The sequence below is a fragment of the Triturus cristatus genome, chromosome 12 (genome assembly GCF_964204655.1).
Source record: "Triturus cristatus chromosome 12, aTriCri1.1, whole genome shotgun sequence".
Classification (NCBI taxonomy): Eukaryota; Metazoa; Chordata; class Amphibia; order Caudata; family Salamandridae; genus Triturus; species Triturus cristatus.
The window spans coordinates 74672126-74688246 of NC_140595.1; the positions used below are offsets into that span (position 1 = coordinate 74672126).

The window sequence follows — 16121 nt, forward strand, 5'->3', positions numbered from 1 at the left end:
AGAGTCCTCCCAGCAGTGCCCAGACACAGGAGGGGTGGGTGCCTAACACTCCCAGCAGTGCCCAGACACAGGAGGGGTGTGTGCAGAGTCCTCCCAGCAGAGCCCAGACACAGGAGGGGTGTGTGCAGAGTCCTCCCAGCAGTGCCCAGACACAGGAGGGGTGTGTGCAGAGTCCTCCCAGCAGTGCCCAGACACAGGAGGGGTGGGTGCCTAACACTCCCAGCAGTGCCCAGACACAGGAGGGGTGGGTGCAGAGTCCTCCCAGCAGTGCCCAGACACAGGAGGGGTGTGTGCAGAGGCCTCCCAGCAGTGCCCAGACACAGGAGGGGTGGGTGCCTAACACTCACAGCAGTGCCCCTGCAAAGAAAATGGTGGAGTACCCACAGATCCAATGCCCACAAATGTCAGTCAGGTGCACAAAGATCCTGCAGTACATGTACCACATGTGTGCGACGCTGGGAGTATACACATGCATAGCGCCGAAAAGAAAACATGTCCACATTAAGTCATGACAACAGTCTACATACACAAGTACAGTGACCACCAAGGACGCCACGAATGATGCAGGTGGAGACATCGCTCAGCATGCATGGCCCAAGTCTAACGAGTCCGTCACACACCCAGCCAATGTAGACACAGCTCAGCACCACATATTGGAAAGACCCTGCAGGGAAGATGTCAGGTTACACAGAGGAAGGAACACACCTTGGGACGATGTCACCATGCAGTAACTGCTTACATGAACAAAGTTATGTAGCCAACAGCTTGTGATGGCACACAGATACCAGGATCCACCCTATGACCAGCACAAGACTACAATTCCCACACACCCAACACATTATCACCACCCAAAATAATGGGTCAGGTTCACCAACAGCAGTACCAGACAGACAGTAGTGTACTAAGGAAAAAGAAATTGCTTTATTCAGCATCCAAAAATCTGTTTGTCCCTTGAAAGTTCAAAATGTACAATGCCCATAGGGCAATCAAAACTTCAAATCCAGGTGGGGGACACAGTGGGACGCGTGTCCCCTAGCTTGCCTGCACAGTCAGACTCCATCGTCTTCCAGAGGGGGGGGGGGGAGGGCATCATGTGGGGGGGGGGGGGAAGGACCAGGCACCGCAGGGACAGGAGGGCGAAGGGTAGGCGTCGTGGGTGCAGGGATGGAGGACTCCACCACAGGGGGTGGGGCAGGGCCAAAGGCGGAGGCCAGGATGGCGCTGCACACCTTAGCAAGGTCCTCCAGCGACTCCCCTGCACCCGAAGGAACCACAGGCCCCAAGGAGGGGGGGGGGGGGGGGGGTCATAGGGATGGGTCGCAGCGCCACTGGGGGAGGGTGTGGACAGGGGGGCGGGGGGGGGGGGGCGGGGGGGAACTCAACCACCCTGACCGGGGACTCCCTTGACCCGCTTGCGGGGTGGTGTCACTGTGGGGCTCAGGGACAGAGCGGCCATGAAGGAGTCTTTGCCGGATATGTGGCCAGGGGAGGGGATTTGGAGGGAGTGGATTTGGTGGAATGCGGACTCCTACTCTGGCTGCGTGTCTTACGTTTGCCCCCCGACCCAGTGGGTGTGCCTACTTCACCCTGTGTGTGCGTGCCAGGAGGTGTGCGTTTGACCTTACCTGCTGGTGTGGTGCCTGTGTCTGTTGTGGTGGGTGCATGCTGATGTCTGGGTGTACGTGGGACAGGCATGGGAGTGGGAAGTGTGGATGGGTCAGGGGTAGGGGGTTGGACGAAGCGCTGCAGGAGACCCACTGCTGCACTCAGTGTCGAGTCAATGGACCTCCGCAAGTTGCGTTGGTCAGCCTGCGATGAGAAAATGCCCTCCAAGTATGCCTCCATGTTGTTCAGCACTTGGCTGTGGCCATGGAGGACATTAAGCATCGCAGCCTGACCAACCTGCAACTGCCGCTGGATGTCCACAGACTCTGCATTGGCGGCAGCAGTGGAGACAGGGGCAGGGGGTGCGGTGCCTGGCAGGAAGGAGACATGTGGTGACCGGGCACGTTGGGAAGGGACACGAGCAAGTGGGAGGCGGCTGATGGCAATGGAGGGGGCGGGGAGAGATGTTGTGCCGCTGTCAGCTGCTGGTGCAGCCTCCGCCCACTCGGAGAGATCATCCTCGGACCCGTCAGCTTCATAATCTGTGGTGGCAGTGGACAGGTCCTCGGCCTCACTCTCCTCCGCCTCAGTTCCACTCGATATGCCAGGCACGATGTCACCGCTGGCACTGGTGCTCGGTCCCTCCGCTCAGTCTGTGCTGATGTCTCCCTCCGTGTCCCCCGACGATGCTGTGGGCAAGGTGAAAAGACAGCAATTAATCATACACCTGTATACATATGTCACATGAGTCCAATCTACATAGGTTACAGTGCATAGCCTGAAAAGAAAGATCAGTAACATCTACAAAACAAGGTACATATGTAGGGCATGCAACACACAGTTGGTTGACCCACCATGCCACTGAAAAACTATGGAGAGCATGACAATAGCAAATGACATGAAATGGATTTTGACAGAGGAGCCAGGCCCTGGGGACAATCCAGCACTGCATCTGCACCACACAGCGTCGCCGAAAATAGGGATGAGCAGGGACCATATCCATGAACTTGAGGCACATGCTGCATAGGTAATACTGAAAACATGCCCGCCATGACTGGCTCACTGCACCTTGAGTGTATGTCCAGACAAACATCACACACTGGCCAGACCTAGCAAGGAGATTTCAGGTTTTGACATGTAGGCTTTGCCCGCACCAACCACCCCCTACATGAGACAATTTGTTGAGACACAGGAAGCACTTACATCTCTTAGTCTGGGTGAAATACACATGGGCTGGATGAATGCAAGATTGGACACCAAATACCCAAGGTGCGCCTGTCCAAATAATCATGTACAAATGGGCAGCATCAGATGATTGTAACAAGACACACAGGCACTGGCCACCGTGAGTATGAACAAGGAAAATCAGGTCAGGCTGTACAGTGGACACTTGTACTACATTTTACGTCAATATACATGGTGCCAGGGGACAATGGCACAGAGCACAACCTATGCTGTGGACACTGAGTGTCCACATTTTGTGATGACTCACATGACACCTATGAAAATATGCCCCAGGGGACAGTAGTGGCCACACAACTCCATGGTCCTGAATGGGAATGACTGCAACACACGCCACCATCCCTGCACCATGCGTATCGCACACTCATGCACATCATGTCACAGGCCACAACATAGGACATGCGTGCTGTAAGGCATGACACTTAAAAGACTAACTCCCATGTCTGGACTCAGCATCAGTGCCAACTGACATGGAACCCACAAGTACTGAACTGGACAGGGCACAGGCAAGGTCCCAAAACCTGTTACACACCACCCCCACACATGATGCTACAGGCATTGTTCACGTGGATAAAGTGCCAGCCTAGATAAACTTGTGAAGGAGTGACTACACACAGACCAGGGAACACATTGCAAGGAGGGGAAGGGAGGCAGGAGAGCACCGCTATACTGTGGGTAACAGGATCTGCACAGCACCTTTAAACCCTGGCAGTGTATCCATGCAACTGTGCACTTACAAATGCTGGTGACACACAAACACACATGTACCTACCCCCTTCCTGCTGCTGCTTCTCCTGTAAGCGCCTGTCCAAGTCTGGAAAGACCACCGCCAGCACACGCGGATGTGGGTCAGACGGCAGCGCCCGCGGTTTTTATGGGTCTCAGGTGAGTCCCCCAGCAGGACCCGTGCGATCCTCCGCGCCCAGCACCGGATATCCTGCCAGCGTTTTCTCACCTGGGCCAGGCGCCGCTTGCGACCCTCCGTCCTCCTCACGGCACTGACGGCGTTCATCCAGATCTGCTTCTTGGCAGAGGCGCCTACCTGTGAGGATGAACAAGTGACACTACATCAATACACCTGGCACATGTCACAGAGACACATATTAGAACAAATTTGCTGTTTACAACAAGGCATAGTATGCATCCAACGCATTGCACCTTTGTCATAGGGACATGATCCTCTGGGGAAGGGCAAAAGCAGTACGTGCCATTGAAAGTACATAGGTGGAATGAGGGCAACACAATTAATGATCCAGGCTCACACTGTGCATCACAAGCTACACCAGGATTATGTGCAGCACCTCTAAGCAGTCACAGGCCACTGACGCTACCTCAGCAGAGTACACAGACACAGGACATTCACCTGCCATTGCCAAATGCAGCGACAAACCTCACTCTGCACATGTGCCACTAGACGGGGGGGGGCTCACAGGTGTGGGGCTGGCTCTGCACGTCAGACACACAGCACTGCTCCCTGCTCACATCACATGGGCAGGGTATATCCATCCCTCATGCAGCTGGGGTGCTCCACTCCACATATGCACCCACCCACATGACAGGGGACTTACACGCACACCGATGTCCAGGGTACGAACACATCATGTGGACACTCAGCACAGGTACACAGAACTAACACACATCTGTGGGTACAGTCACCTGTCACACTGGGCTGACCACATGATCACATGAGGACTGTAGAGGCTACATTCCCAGGAGGACAAGACAGGCCGAATGTGGCATGCACCATGCAGTGATTGTCACAGTAAACACAATGCAAGTGAGGACGGCAGACATGCACTACAGCATGCTCTGGCTGGGAGACATCAGGCATTCCGCCCCCCCGGGACCCCCCCTACATTACATAGCATATGTGTCACACCTGGACACAATGCCAGAAGTCAGTCACAAAAAAGGGACACAGTCTGTGCTATTAGACTCTGCACTCACCTGATACCCTGGTCGCCCATACAGCATGGGGTACTGTGGGAGGATCACATCCAGCAATGCCAGGTTCTCCTCCAGGGTGAAAGGCTGTGCCCTCTCCACAGACCTTGACATGGTTCCAGGGAATCAGGAGCAGCAGCTGGGTCGTGGAATACAGAGATGTGCAGGCAAGTGCTCCCTCATGGGACCTGGCTGCCTTATATCTGCCTTGCTGGCCTGTTTCATGCACAGGAGTACAGAGTGATTGGTCACTCACATTTGCATCCTAGGTTTCCTCCAATCCCTTCAAACCTAGCACAGTCAGTGGGTTTTTATTGTTTATTTTCTTGAGCATGATGTCAACTCCAGAACCACATTGCAACAAAGTAGATTCATTCAAACTGACTTCTGCTGTGCACCTTCCGGAAAAAATTCAAACTTTAAACTTGGTCTCCATGACAACCAGCATGCATGTAGGCCTTTATACTTGTCCCTCATGTGTCCCCTATGTAATTTGGAGTTTCACACACAGGTACTGTGCGTACCGGGGCCCTAGGGCACCCCAAATGCATAGCAACGGCCCGTACAGGCGTGTGTACGGTCCGTATCACTATGGGTATGCATACGCGAGCACACCCATAGTGATAGTGAGCGTACAGGCCACGCCTGTACGCTCACTATCACTATGGGTGTGCTCGCGTATGCGTACCCATAGTGATACGGACCGTACACACGCCTGTACGCTCACTATCACTATGGGTGTGCTCGCGTATGCGTACCCATAGTGATACGGACCGTACACACGCCTGTGCGCTCACTATCACTATGGGTGTGCTCGCGTATGCGTACCCATAGTGATACGGACCATACACACGCCTGTACGCTCACTATCACTATGGGTGTGCTCGCGTATGCGTACCCATAGTGAAACGAACTGTACACGCGTGCGTACGCTCACTATCACTATGGGTACGCATACGGCAGCACTCCCATAGTGATAGGGAATGTACACAGGCCCTCTGAGCGAATGTACGGTGCCCTTCACACATCACAGTGGTGACAGGCAGCACACAGGAAGGAATAGAGCTGACATACTTGTCCATGGGTGGACATCAAGGCATTGTCTGGGAAGTACTACATGGGGCACAGGTGTGAAAGGCTGTGATGTGGCACATTACTCCTGAGTCGAGAAGGCAACAGATGTATGATGAGATGTGTACAGATGTGTGACGGTGCAATGTGTGCCAGGCATGCCCTTAACTCCTTTGACATGGGTGCATGTCATACTGCACACTTGGGATGAGCGTCACTGGCATGGCACAGTCAACAACACACAAGTGTCCCCTGATGCCCGCTACAGGGGTTACCACACCAGACATGTGACTACCCACGGTGCACGATGTGTCTATGTCATGTATGTGTGGGGTGTTCCCATTAGCTTGATGTTGGTGCTCCCTCAAAAGCATCAGCTGTTGCAGCAACCAACATGTGTGTGTGTAGATGGACATGGCACACTGTTACGCACACCAGGCCACATGTGGTATCGGATGTGAGGTGCGTATGCATGCATGGGACACGGAGTAGCGTAACAAGGACATGTCTGCATCCTCTCAATGAATGTGTGGTGAGTCATTACATGTACACCTTATTGGCAAGGTGTGTGGGCTGTCCTAGTGTAATGTCATGTGACCTGTGGCTCTAGTGTTCCGCTACCTGTCTCTGAAATCGACATCCTACTTCTGCTGATGTGTTGATGTATGTCACTCCTGTGTTGCGTCTGGCTATTCACTTACCCTGGGACACAGCTCATGCCATGGCATGTGGAGGTTCACAATCTCCGTGTGTAGCTGGGTCTTGGTAGGAGTGTCACCTGGCAGCCATAAGTGTCCAGGGCATGTGGCACATACCTGACTCCGTATGAAGCATATGTGTATTGACAGATTAACATGTGCTCAGTACAAATAAATTGTTGTTGTAGTGCACTCTCTTCCTTGTCACTTCCAAATTACTGCAGAGCGCCGCCTCTTCCCCGACCAATTCCGGACTTGGCGGACATGCGGGAGAATGACTGTATACAGTGCTACCGCTTCCCCCAACCGTTGATTGAGGAGTTGACGGCAAGGCTGGCACCACACCTGCAACCGCTGCACAGGTATCCTACGGCACTGACACCCAAGCTGAAGGTAATGGCAGCCCTACATTTTCTTGCCACGGGTACCTTTCAATATACCATAGCTCATGTTGGTGGCATGTCCCAGAGCATGTTCAGCCGTGTGCTGCATGATTTCTTAGAGGCCATGTTGCTTCACCTGGATGAGTTCATCCATTTCCCAACTCCTGAACTGTTGACTGGGGTCAAGCGTGGATTCTATGCCCTGGGAGGGATGCCCCATGTCATTGGGTCCATAGATGGGACACATGTGGCTTTGGTACCACCACAGGCACAGGAGATAGCGTACAGGAATCGCAAGCACTACCACTCCATCAATGCCCTTGTGGTGTGTCTGTCCAACATGGTGATTTCACATGTCTGTGCTCGTTTTCCAGGATCAGCACACGATGCCTACATCATGAGGCGTAGCAGGGTGCCTGAAATTATGACGCAGCTGCGCAACGAACGAGCATGTGTTGTTGGTGGGTACACTCTGTCTGTCCTGTATTTTGGGTAGACTTCCAGCACGACTGCTTCTCCTGTCCTACTTAGGTCCATGTGGTTTCCATGTAGGGGACGCTGGCTATCCCAACATGCCACGGCTGATCACACCTCTCCGCAACCCCATCACGCCGGCCCAGCTCCACTACAACACCGCCCATGGCCGGACAAGGCGAGTGATAGAGAGGACGTTTGGCCTCCTGAAGAGCCGATTCAGATGCCTCCACAAGACCGGCTGCGCCCTCCCATATGCCCCGGCGAAGGTCTGCAAAATCTTCATGGTCTGCTGCATGCTGCACAACATGGCAGTTGAGAAAGCTGTGCCACTCATCCTGGATCAAGATGATCAGGACCATCCACCCGTGGAGGACGAAGGACTTGGCAATGGGGCTAGTGATGTGGAGGATGTGGTTCCGCAAGAGGACATCCGGAGTCGGCTCATACACGACTTCTTTGCTTAGTGGTGAGTACCAGTGACTGTGTGTGCACGCATTGGTCCCCGTGTGGCATGTGTTGAGATGTGTGTGTCCATCTGCATGTATGCCACGTGAGTCAGAGGTGTGTGTGGATATGTCACTGGAGTGATGGTGCCAGTGATGAGTGTATTTCCCCAGTCATATTTGTGACCTAGCATGTCATCCTTACATGTGGCGAGTACATGCACATGCAAGTGGCTGTGCTTTTTGTGGCTGGTTGCATTGTTGTGGCACTGCTATTCCTCATGGACACGTCATTGTGTGCTAACTCAGCGTTGCACGCACGGACAAGTTTGGAAGTCTCCTTAGGGTAAGGGATGCATCAGGGGTGTATTGGGTGTGGCAGTTGTTTACGATGTGTGCACACTGCCCCTGTTGACGTTTGGTTCCTCTGCAGACATGTCGCATCACCATGGGACACATGACATGTAGCTGGGTACACCTGAAAAGATGGTCAGACTTGTTGACAGTCATCTGTGATGGGAAAGTGGATTGTGATGATGGCATCAATGTGTGTAACACTGCCCTCGGACACATACAGTTTGCATTGGCTTGACATGGTGTGGGACTTCCACATCAGAGGATCAATGGTGTATGGCAGCCTCTCCGTGAGCAGCAGGGGGTGTTTAGCTGTTAGCCAACACTTGTGTGCCAGTTCCATGGCTATCACGCATTTGTGCTGCAGAAGGGGGGTTCCTGTGTTGGACCCACATGACCTGTTTATGTGTACTCAGAGTTGCCTCTGCATTCCCGAATACATGAATAAAAAGGTATCCCTATGCCTCCAAGGTGCCTCTTCTCAGTCAATGCTGGTGTGTTGCCACGGTGCATCTGGCATGTCTGGCATGGTTTTCCGTGATAGTGGCTATGTGTCTATGTGTCGAGTAGCAAGATGCAAGCTGTTAGTGTGGGATTAGACTGTGTATTCTGCATGATGTCCATGACTGTGTGGGTATTGTGACATGTGCCATCCCCATGCATCCAACGTTGGCCAGGCCACGATTCTCTGCATCCACCTGACTCAAGCTTGCAGGACATGGTTCTGCCACCTGTCCACACATACCTGGGTGCCCCCCAGGACACTCCACATGATCCCTGACCTCTGCGCATGGCTGTCGCTGTACTCAATATGTCTGTGGCACGGTTGTGCGGCCACCCCCTCAGCTGGTTGGGCCCATCACGGGTGTGTATGGTGCTCCATGTCTGTCTTGCCTAATACATTGTGACCCATGTGTGTCCTGTGCCAGACTCAGGCCCCAGGGTGTGGATGGTTGAAGTCAAATGAGAACTCAGGCATGGTTAGACTTTACAAGACACATGTAAGGTAATAATGCAAAATGTAGGCATCATCTCTTTATCGTGTAACTTTTTATTTTGGTTGGGGTACGTGGGGGGGGGGGGGGGTAATGACATGAGGGGCTTTCCGGGTGTGTGGAATCCAAAGTTCACTAGGGGAGTTGGTGTCCTTGCCATTGGAAATCCTCAGAGTCCATGCCACAGTCTTTGTCAACATTGGTCAGACAGTGACCAGCAAGTCCATGTGGCAGAGAATGTCTTTTGCTGCTGTGCTGCCGTTGGTCCAGTGGGCCAGGTGCCAGGCCAGGTGTCCTGGGAGATGGTGCTGTTGCGCTGACCCTCACGGTCTTTTCTGTGGACGACCCGCCCTCCTGCGGGGACCCTCAGAAGCAGGCCGTGACGATGTTTGGGATGCTCCATCGGACGTCTCCTCCTCCTCCTGATCCCTTCCTGTGGGTGGTGATGTTCTACGCCTGGTGGCACAGGGAGGGTTGCCCATATTGTCGGCTATCCGACGGAGTGTACGGTGAATTCCCGTGAACACCGTCACGAGCTCAGCCCGTCTGTCCTCCATCCGCCCTTGGTGTCGCAGTAGACAGGCATGTTGCTCCGCATGTTGCTGGGTCTTGATCTCCGAGGATGGACACAACCTGGGCCATGCCCGTGGTGTCCTGCCAGTATGTGTCCAGGATGTTTCTGACATGGGAATATACCGGTTCCGCAGCCAACTGGTCAGGCTCACGCCTCCGACATCCTCCACTCCCACCACCCCTGCCCACTTGCACCTGGCCTGCCCTTATTGGCACATCGGGTCTCCGGGACCCCTGAGGGGTGGCATTGGCGTGGTCGCCTGCCTCCTCCTGGGTGCCCGGTACACCGTGTCCCTCCTGGCCAGCCTGGCTGCATTGTGGTGCTGGGCCAGGGATCCTGGGTGTCTCCTGGAATGTGGCAGGAGTGGGGGTGGTGGTTGGCCCAGTTGTACCCGACGCAGGTGCTGCAGGTGGTTGGACACCAGAGGGGCCAGGTTGGTCGGGGTCGTCCAGAGTGGTGAGAGTCGTCGCTGCCGGTGGGTCCGTCATCCCGCAGAGCCGGGTCCTGTGAGTCTTCCCCCCCCAGTGTTGGGGGGTGATCCACGACGTTGACCTGTGTGTGAGAGAGACAATGTTAATTTTGTTCCATGCAACATCCATGTTTCATTCATTTCTAAGTTGGCACATTTCCTCTGGGAATTTGGATATGTCTTGCATTCCACTCACAGTGCACTTGTGCATGGGTATGTCCCTTGGCCACAGCTTTAGCGACTTTACCTATGTGTGGCACAGTCTTACTTGCTGTGTCAATTGTGACTGCAGTCAGCAGTGGAGTGGGCAGGTGTGGCGAGCCATGCATTGGCGCCTTCTGTGTTGCACTGTACGTGGGCATTGTTGTCTGCTTCTGAGTTGCACTATGTGATTTTTGGGGCCCACACTCCCGCCATCCGGCTTACCGTGTCTTGTGTTGGTGTTTTCTGTGGCCTGTGACTTTGCATGTCCAGCTGGGTGCATGGGGCATGGTGGCGCCAGTGGCATGTGCGTGTTCATGGAGTGTGGTTGAGTCATGCGATAGCTTGGGGTGGTTGCGTGCCTGATTGTGAGTTTGGTTGTGGATGACGTTCCCCCCCATGTGAGGTGAGTTGTTTGTGTACTCACCCGGGTCTCAGAGTCCTTCTAATCCGTCCACTGCCACCACCGGCAGTATGGCCATCACCCTCTCCTCCCAGGGATGGTATTGTACGGGTCTGCAGGGTGGCCCTCCTCCAGTGACGTTGGCCTGGTTGTGGTCGGTCATTTTGGCTTGGACCCTCCTCCGCAGATCGTGCCACCTGGCTTGGCATGCATGCCTGGTCCTTCTGGTGGATGCAACAGCATCGACAATCCTCTGCCACATGGCTGTTTTTTCTGAAATGCTGGTCTGTCTGACCAATGTTCCAAAGAGGTGTGGCTCGACTGAGGATTTCATCGACAAGGACCTCCAACTCTCGGCTAGTGAACTTTGGATTCTTGTTAGTGGGCACTAGAAGTCTCCTTGGTTGGATCTAGCTTTCTGTTTTATACAGTTTCTGCTACAACTTAAGTTTGTGCCCAGGTCATGTCATTGAAGCATCTTTCAAACCTCAAAGTTTCACCACATGGCTTAGCAGTCAATCTCAGCCACCCCATTCTCTCTCTGGAGGATTGTATGTAATCTGCAAGACACTTGAGAAGTTTTCTACTACATTTCAACAAGAGTCAACAAGTTGCTCTGATGGTTACCTTCTTCTGGAGCTTGTCAACCTGTCTGCTGTTAATGTCAGGAGAACTACCATTATATTTGAGGAATACGTTCTCCATTGAACTCAGTTCATATTCGATCTGAAACACAAATAAGAGTTCGCGCCATATAAAACTCGATAAATGAAGAGCAGACGTGCAGTAATTCCATAAGTAATTCAGAAGGATAACTTGCTCAAACTGTAGGATACCTACAATGGAGGTTTATGTCATATTGCTTTGTGTAACACTTTCCATTACTATGGCCTTGTAATATGGTGCACAAGTGGATTACACACCCCACATTCTTTTAGAGCATGCAATCATTGGTATACAAACATCTAATTAGGTTTACAGAAGGGCTCATCAGTAGTAGTCAGACCAGATCAGCCAGAATCACTCAAAAGCCTGGGCATCTCCATCCGCATGTACGACCTTGGACAGGGGGCAGATTCAAGAATTCACAGTAAATTCCTATAGGACACCTACAAAAGTCAGATTTCACAGAGAACTGCTGGGAAAATCTGAAAGCTGAATATACGCCAAGGCATTATACATTGCATAATGTTACCCAGTGCACACAAGTCTTGGGGAAGTGCCTTTGCATAAATGATATGGCACCTTTTTTACTTGCTGAGAAAAATATTTATGTTTTGTGAAACACTTCCTCAGTTTTGGGGTAGTTTCTTGCCCATTCAAACCCCAACATGTATTGGCAATGCCAGTAGGTCTGGCTTTTGAATGAAATTGCTTCCTCAAAAAATAGTTTTAAATATTCAATAAGTCATTACCCATGCCATCAGTCACTCATGTCTCATTTCATAAACCCACTGACTTATTGGTGCACTCATCTACTTACACAGCTACAATAACACAAACATATGCAAGGTATAGAACACAGAAACACGAATGGGGAACTTCTCTAAATATCGAAGGGAAGGGATCGCTTCTAAAAGGGCTTGTACGAGTTCTACTGGATACATACGGTTAAGGGCAAGCGTACAGAGGAGGACATAAAAAGATAGTATTTCACTATGATGCGGAGGCCTGCCAGAATTCACCGGGAAAAAAAAAACTCAGACATTTTCCTGCAATGGTAATGTATGTTCTACTGTACACTTGATCTTTTCCAATAAATCTCAGGAATGAGCACCATTCCCACATTCTAGAAATGATAAAGAACACTGCTATATTGATAAGCCTTTCGCCACACAGTTCCGTCGTCTTAAAGACCAAGACCACACGCTTTTTCGCAAGGTCACTAAACTCACAGATCGCAACATAATTCTAAAATACTGTTTTTTGTTTGTTTTGTACTTAGATCCCCATTCCTCCAGCTCACTTAAATCCCAGGTTTCTTAATTCTGCTACTGAAAATTCTTTGGGTGGGAGATGGAACAATTATTCCCTGAATCTGTATTAATATTTAAAACACTCGTTTTCTGCTGGTACCTTTTTGGAAACCTATGTTATACATTTTGACACCAGTCAAACCAGGATTCGCTGTCTAATGGGTGGTTATATGCAGACAGATTTCTGTTAATCTTAAATGAAATCAAGCAGTACAGCTAATTAACAAATATGGGTATATTAATATTACATAGATTACACAATTTAGTCTTTATAGACATTGAACAAAGTTCACTTTGCATACGATTCCTTGACACCTCTAAATCTGATTTTAGGGGCTATGGAATATACATTACAGATGGTGAATAAATGGACTTTGGTTTATAGAGCATGGTATCTATCAGAGATTAAACAAACAATTCACAATAGCTTCCTTTTAGTCTTGTAGCAAGTCTATTTTTGAGATAGTTCCATGAAAATATATATATTTTTATAAATGCCACAACTAACTTCCAAGGTTTGTAATACAGGGCAAGGAAACTCCTAGATGCAAATCAACTTTGATACATTTAATGCAGATTTTGAAATAAATTTTGCCATATAGGAATATGTTACGATTTTGAATTTAAAATCCATTTGAAAGAATCTGTGTTTGTTTAACGACACTTGCTGACAATGTGCTTTCCAAGAGTCTATGGGATCTTTTTCAAAGATTGACCATTAGGATTTTCCTTTGGATTAGTTGCCAATAATGGATCAATAGTACGACTGGGATTTTCAAAAAATTAATACAAAAAGAAAAAAACAATGGTGGAACGTGGATTTTATATTCAGTATAGTGGATTATTATGTTAATGTAAGACTAACAAAACTAGGAATTAACTTGTTAATACTGACTCTGTTTGAATAGATGAATCCCAAGACTGCCGCAGATGCTTCCAGACAAAGGAGGATAACAATGAAGTACATAAACTAAAATAAAAAGACAGAATTAGAAACTAGCTGCTTACGGTAACAATATTGTTTCAAATTCATCACTTTATCAAAAATCTCAAAGTGTTTTTACTTTTAAAAAAAAAAAACCCCATCATCGATACGGACTACTATTTGTTTTAGATATATGATGAAATTTTTAGTTACTCAAGTTACAGGGCATCAAACAGCCTAAAATCACGCCTCGACAATGATTAGACCTACCTCACAAATCACATGAAAATAGATTCCAAGAATATGTTTACATAAACAGAAGAAAAAAGAAAAAAAAAAGTACCCCCCCCCCAAAAAAAACAAAACAAAAAAAAAAAAAAAAACACACCACTGCACGGACTACAAAAAATACTGCTAAACTGATCATTTATACGAAGAAGCCAAAACTTCCACTCCAACATTTCAAAAAGATCTACATAATTTTAATCTATTAAACAAATGAGCAACTTGAACTTTCTATGTAGTATTTATTTATTAATTAAATCCTGTGGTTTGAGCATACTGCCTCTAAACATGAATACATATGTCAAAAGTTTTTAATTTTCCCCCAAAATTTTCTACACCTTGTGCCTCTCAGACAATTGTATTTTGATGAAGTTTGCCGTTTCGATAAATGGGAAGAAACAATTTGGGTACAGGGTTAGCCTGGCGATATACTACCCGATACCCCACCAGTGTTTAGTCCATATGGAAGTTTAATCAATAATCTGAGAAAGATCTTTATAATGTGTACTGCCACCAGTGTTTAGTCCATATGGAAGTTTAATCAATAATCTGAGAAAGATCTTTATAATGTGTACTGCCAGGGCTAGCCGAATATTGAAAATATAAATAAAATCTTTATTTGGCAACTCTTTTGGAAATGCTCTTTGACTCACAAATTGAGCAGCTTACATATTTTGAGCAAGTTACTTTGACCTATCCTTTAGTAGGTAATTGAAAAAGAAAGTGAAGCCACAATTTCACATTCAAGATCTCTAACCTGCTCATGTAAACTTTGAGTGCGCATCATAAAAGTTTGTATCTCTTTACTCACTAACCACCAGATTCAAAGTGTTCCAAGCCTGCATGTTTCACCCACAGGTGTTTAATAAGGACTTTTGTGCTCAAATCCTCTTACTCCTTAAGGGAAGTACAAAAATGTTGACATTTACCCAGGAGGAAATCAGGGTTCGGGGCAGATAAAGGGAGGAAAGAAAAAAGGTTTACAACCTATTTTCCATGACAAAGGGAGGTTTTTTTCATGGAAATTGTAAAAAAAAAAAACAAAAAAAAAAAAAAAAAACCTGAACTCTGAATTTTATGGCTAATGACAACATTTACATGTGTTTGTCATTCTGAAAACATGTTGAAATATACAAAAAGGTAGGAGACTGATTTCAAGATAGTACGGCATGGAGTAATCTCATATTCAACTTTAGTTAAGATGAAGTGTTTTCTCCAAAGGTGCCAAACTAATTTGCTGTGAAGAAAAAAGTAGGGCAGTGAACTGCTCTGTGTGGCACACTTTCCCTACGTTTGATGAATTACAAATCTCACAGGCTACCATTGTCTTTGGTTGTGCAATAAATGTATTGGAGTATAGAGCATGCAATGTTAGACCTGTTATTCAAGAATTCAAATAATGGTAATTTTTTTGGCGTATTTTTTTGCCAAGGGAAACTATGCATCAAATTGGCAAATTTTTGCTGCTCAAGTAATAGCCAGACAAGAATTCTACCCTCTGCAAGATTTCACAGTACCTAGAAATCTGCTTCTATACTGACATGGTGTGTGATCCGCCCCTTTGGGAATGAAAAGATACTACAGTAGTTTCTATGTGCTAAATATTAAACCGACAGGAGCACGGTCTTCTGCAGGATCAGTGTAAGGGGTCTCCACTTGTGCCATGAACCCAAAGGCAGGCAAGGTTATAAAATAAGCTAGCAACTGGGGCGAAGCAAGCCGCCGGGCTTGTTATGGAGGAGAGGTGTGGACTCCTAATGCCCCATTCCACAAGAGCGTATTCCAGCGAGATGGGCGAGGCAACTCAAAGTTTTCCTTTACTCCAAAAAGGTCATAGGAAATCAACTCAGTGTTACACCTCAAAAAATAAGTGTATACCATAAACAAACATATTAACCAAAATTCATCCTCTTTGCCCTCTGTGATGTGAATTTGGAACGCAAGGCCAATTTCATCAACATGGGAAAAAATACAAAGTAGATTCTTATGCTATAAGTTGGGTGAATATTGTTTTCCGTCTACTCACACGTGCAATGTGATGCGACACTACGAAAGTCTCTGTAGGGACCTAAAACG

At 48.7% G+C, this 16121-nt stretch overlaps 1 protein-coding gene across 3 annotated transcripts in view; it reads right to left on the minus strand.

Annotated features, from left to right (window-relative positions):
- LOC146772577 (tetraspanin-3-like) overlaps positions 1-16121 on the minus strand; it is a 46783-nt gene that overhangs the window by 19350 nt on the left and 11312 nt on the right. Inside the window, exons 3-4 of one of the 3 annotated variants that reach the window (XM_085636761.1) lie at positions 13731-13805; positions 11487-11585 (exon numbers count right to left, since the gene is read on the minus strand). In XM_085636761.1, the coding sequence (XP_085492887.1) occupies positions 11487-11585; positions 13731-13805 (174 nt within the window). The remainder of the gene's footprint in view (positions 1-11486; positions 11586-13730; positions 13806-16121) is intronic. The other 2 variants (XM_085636762.1, XM_085636763.1) reach the window with 2 other exon arrangements.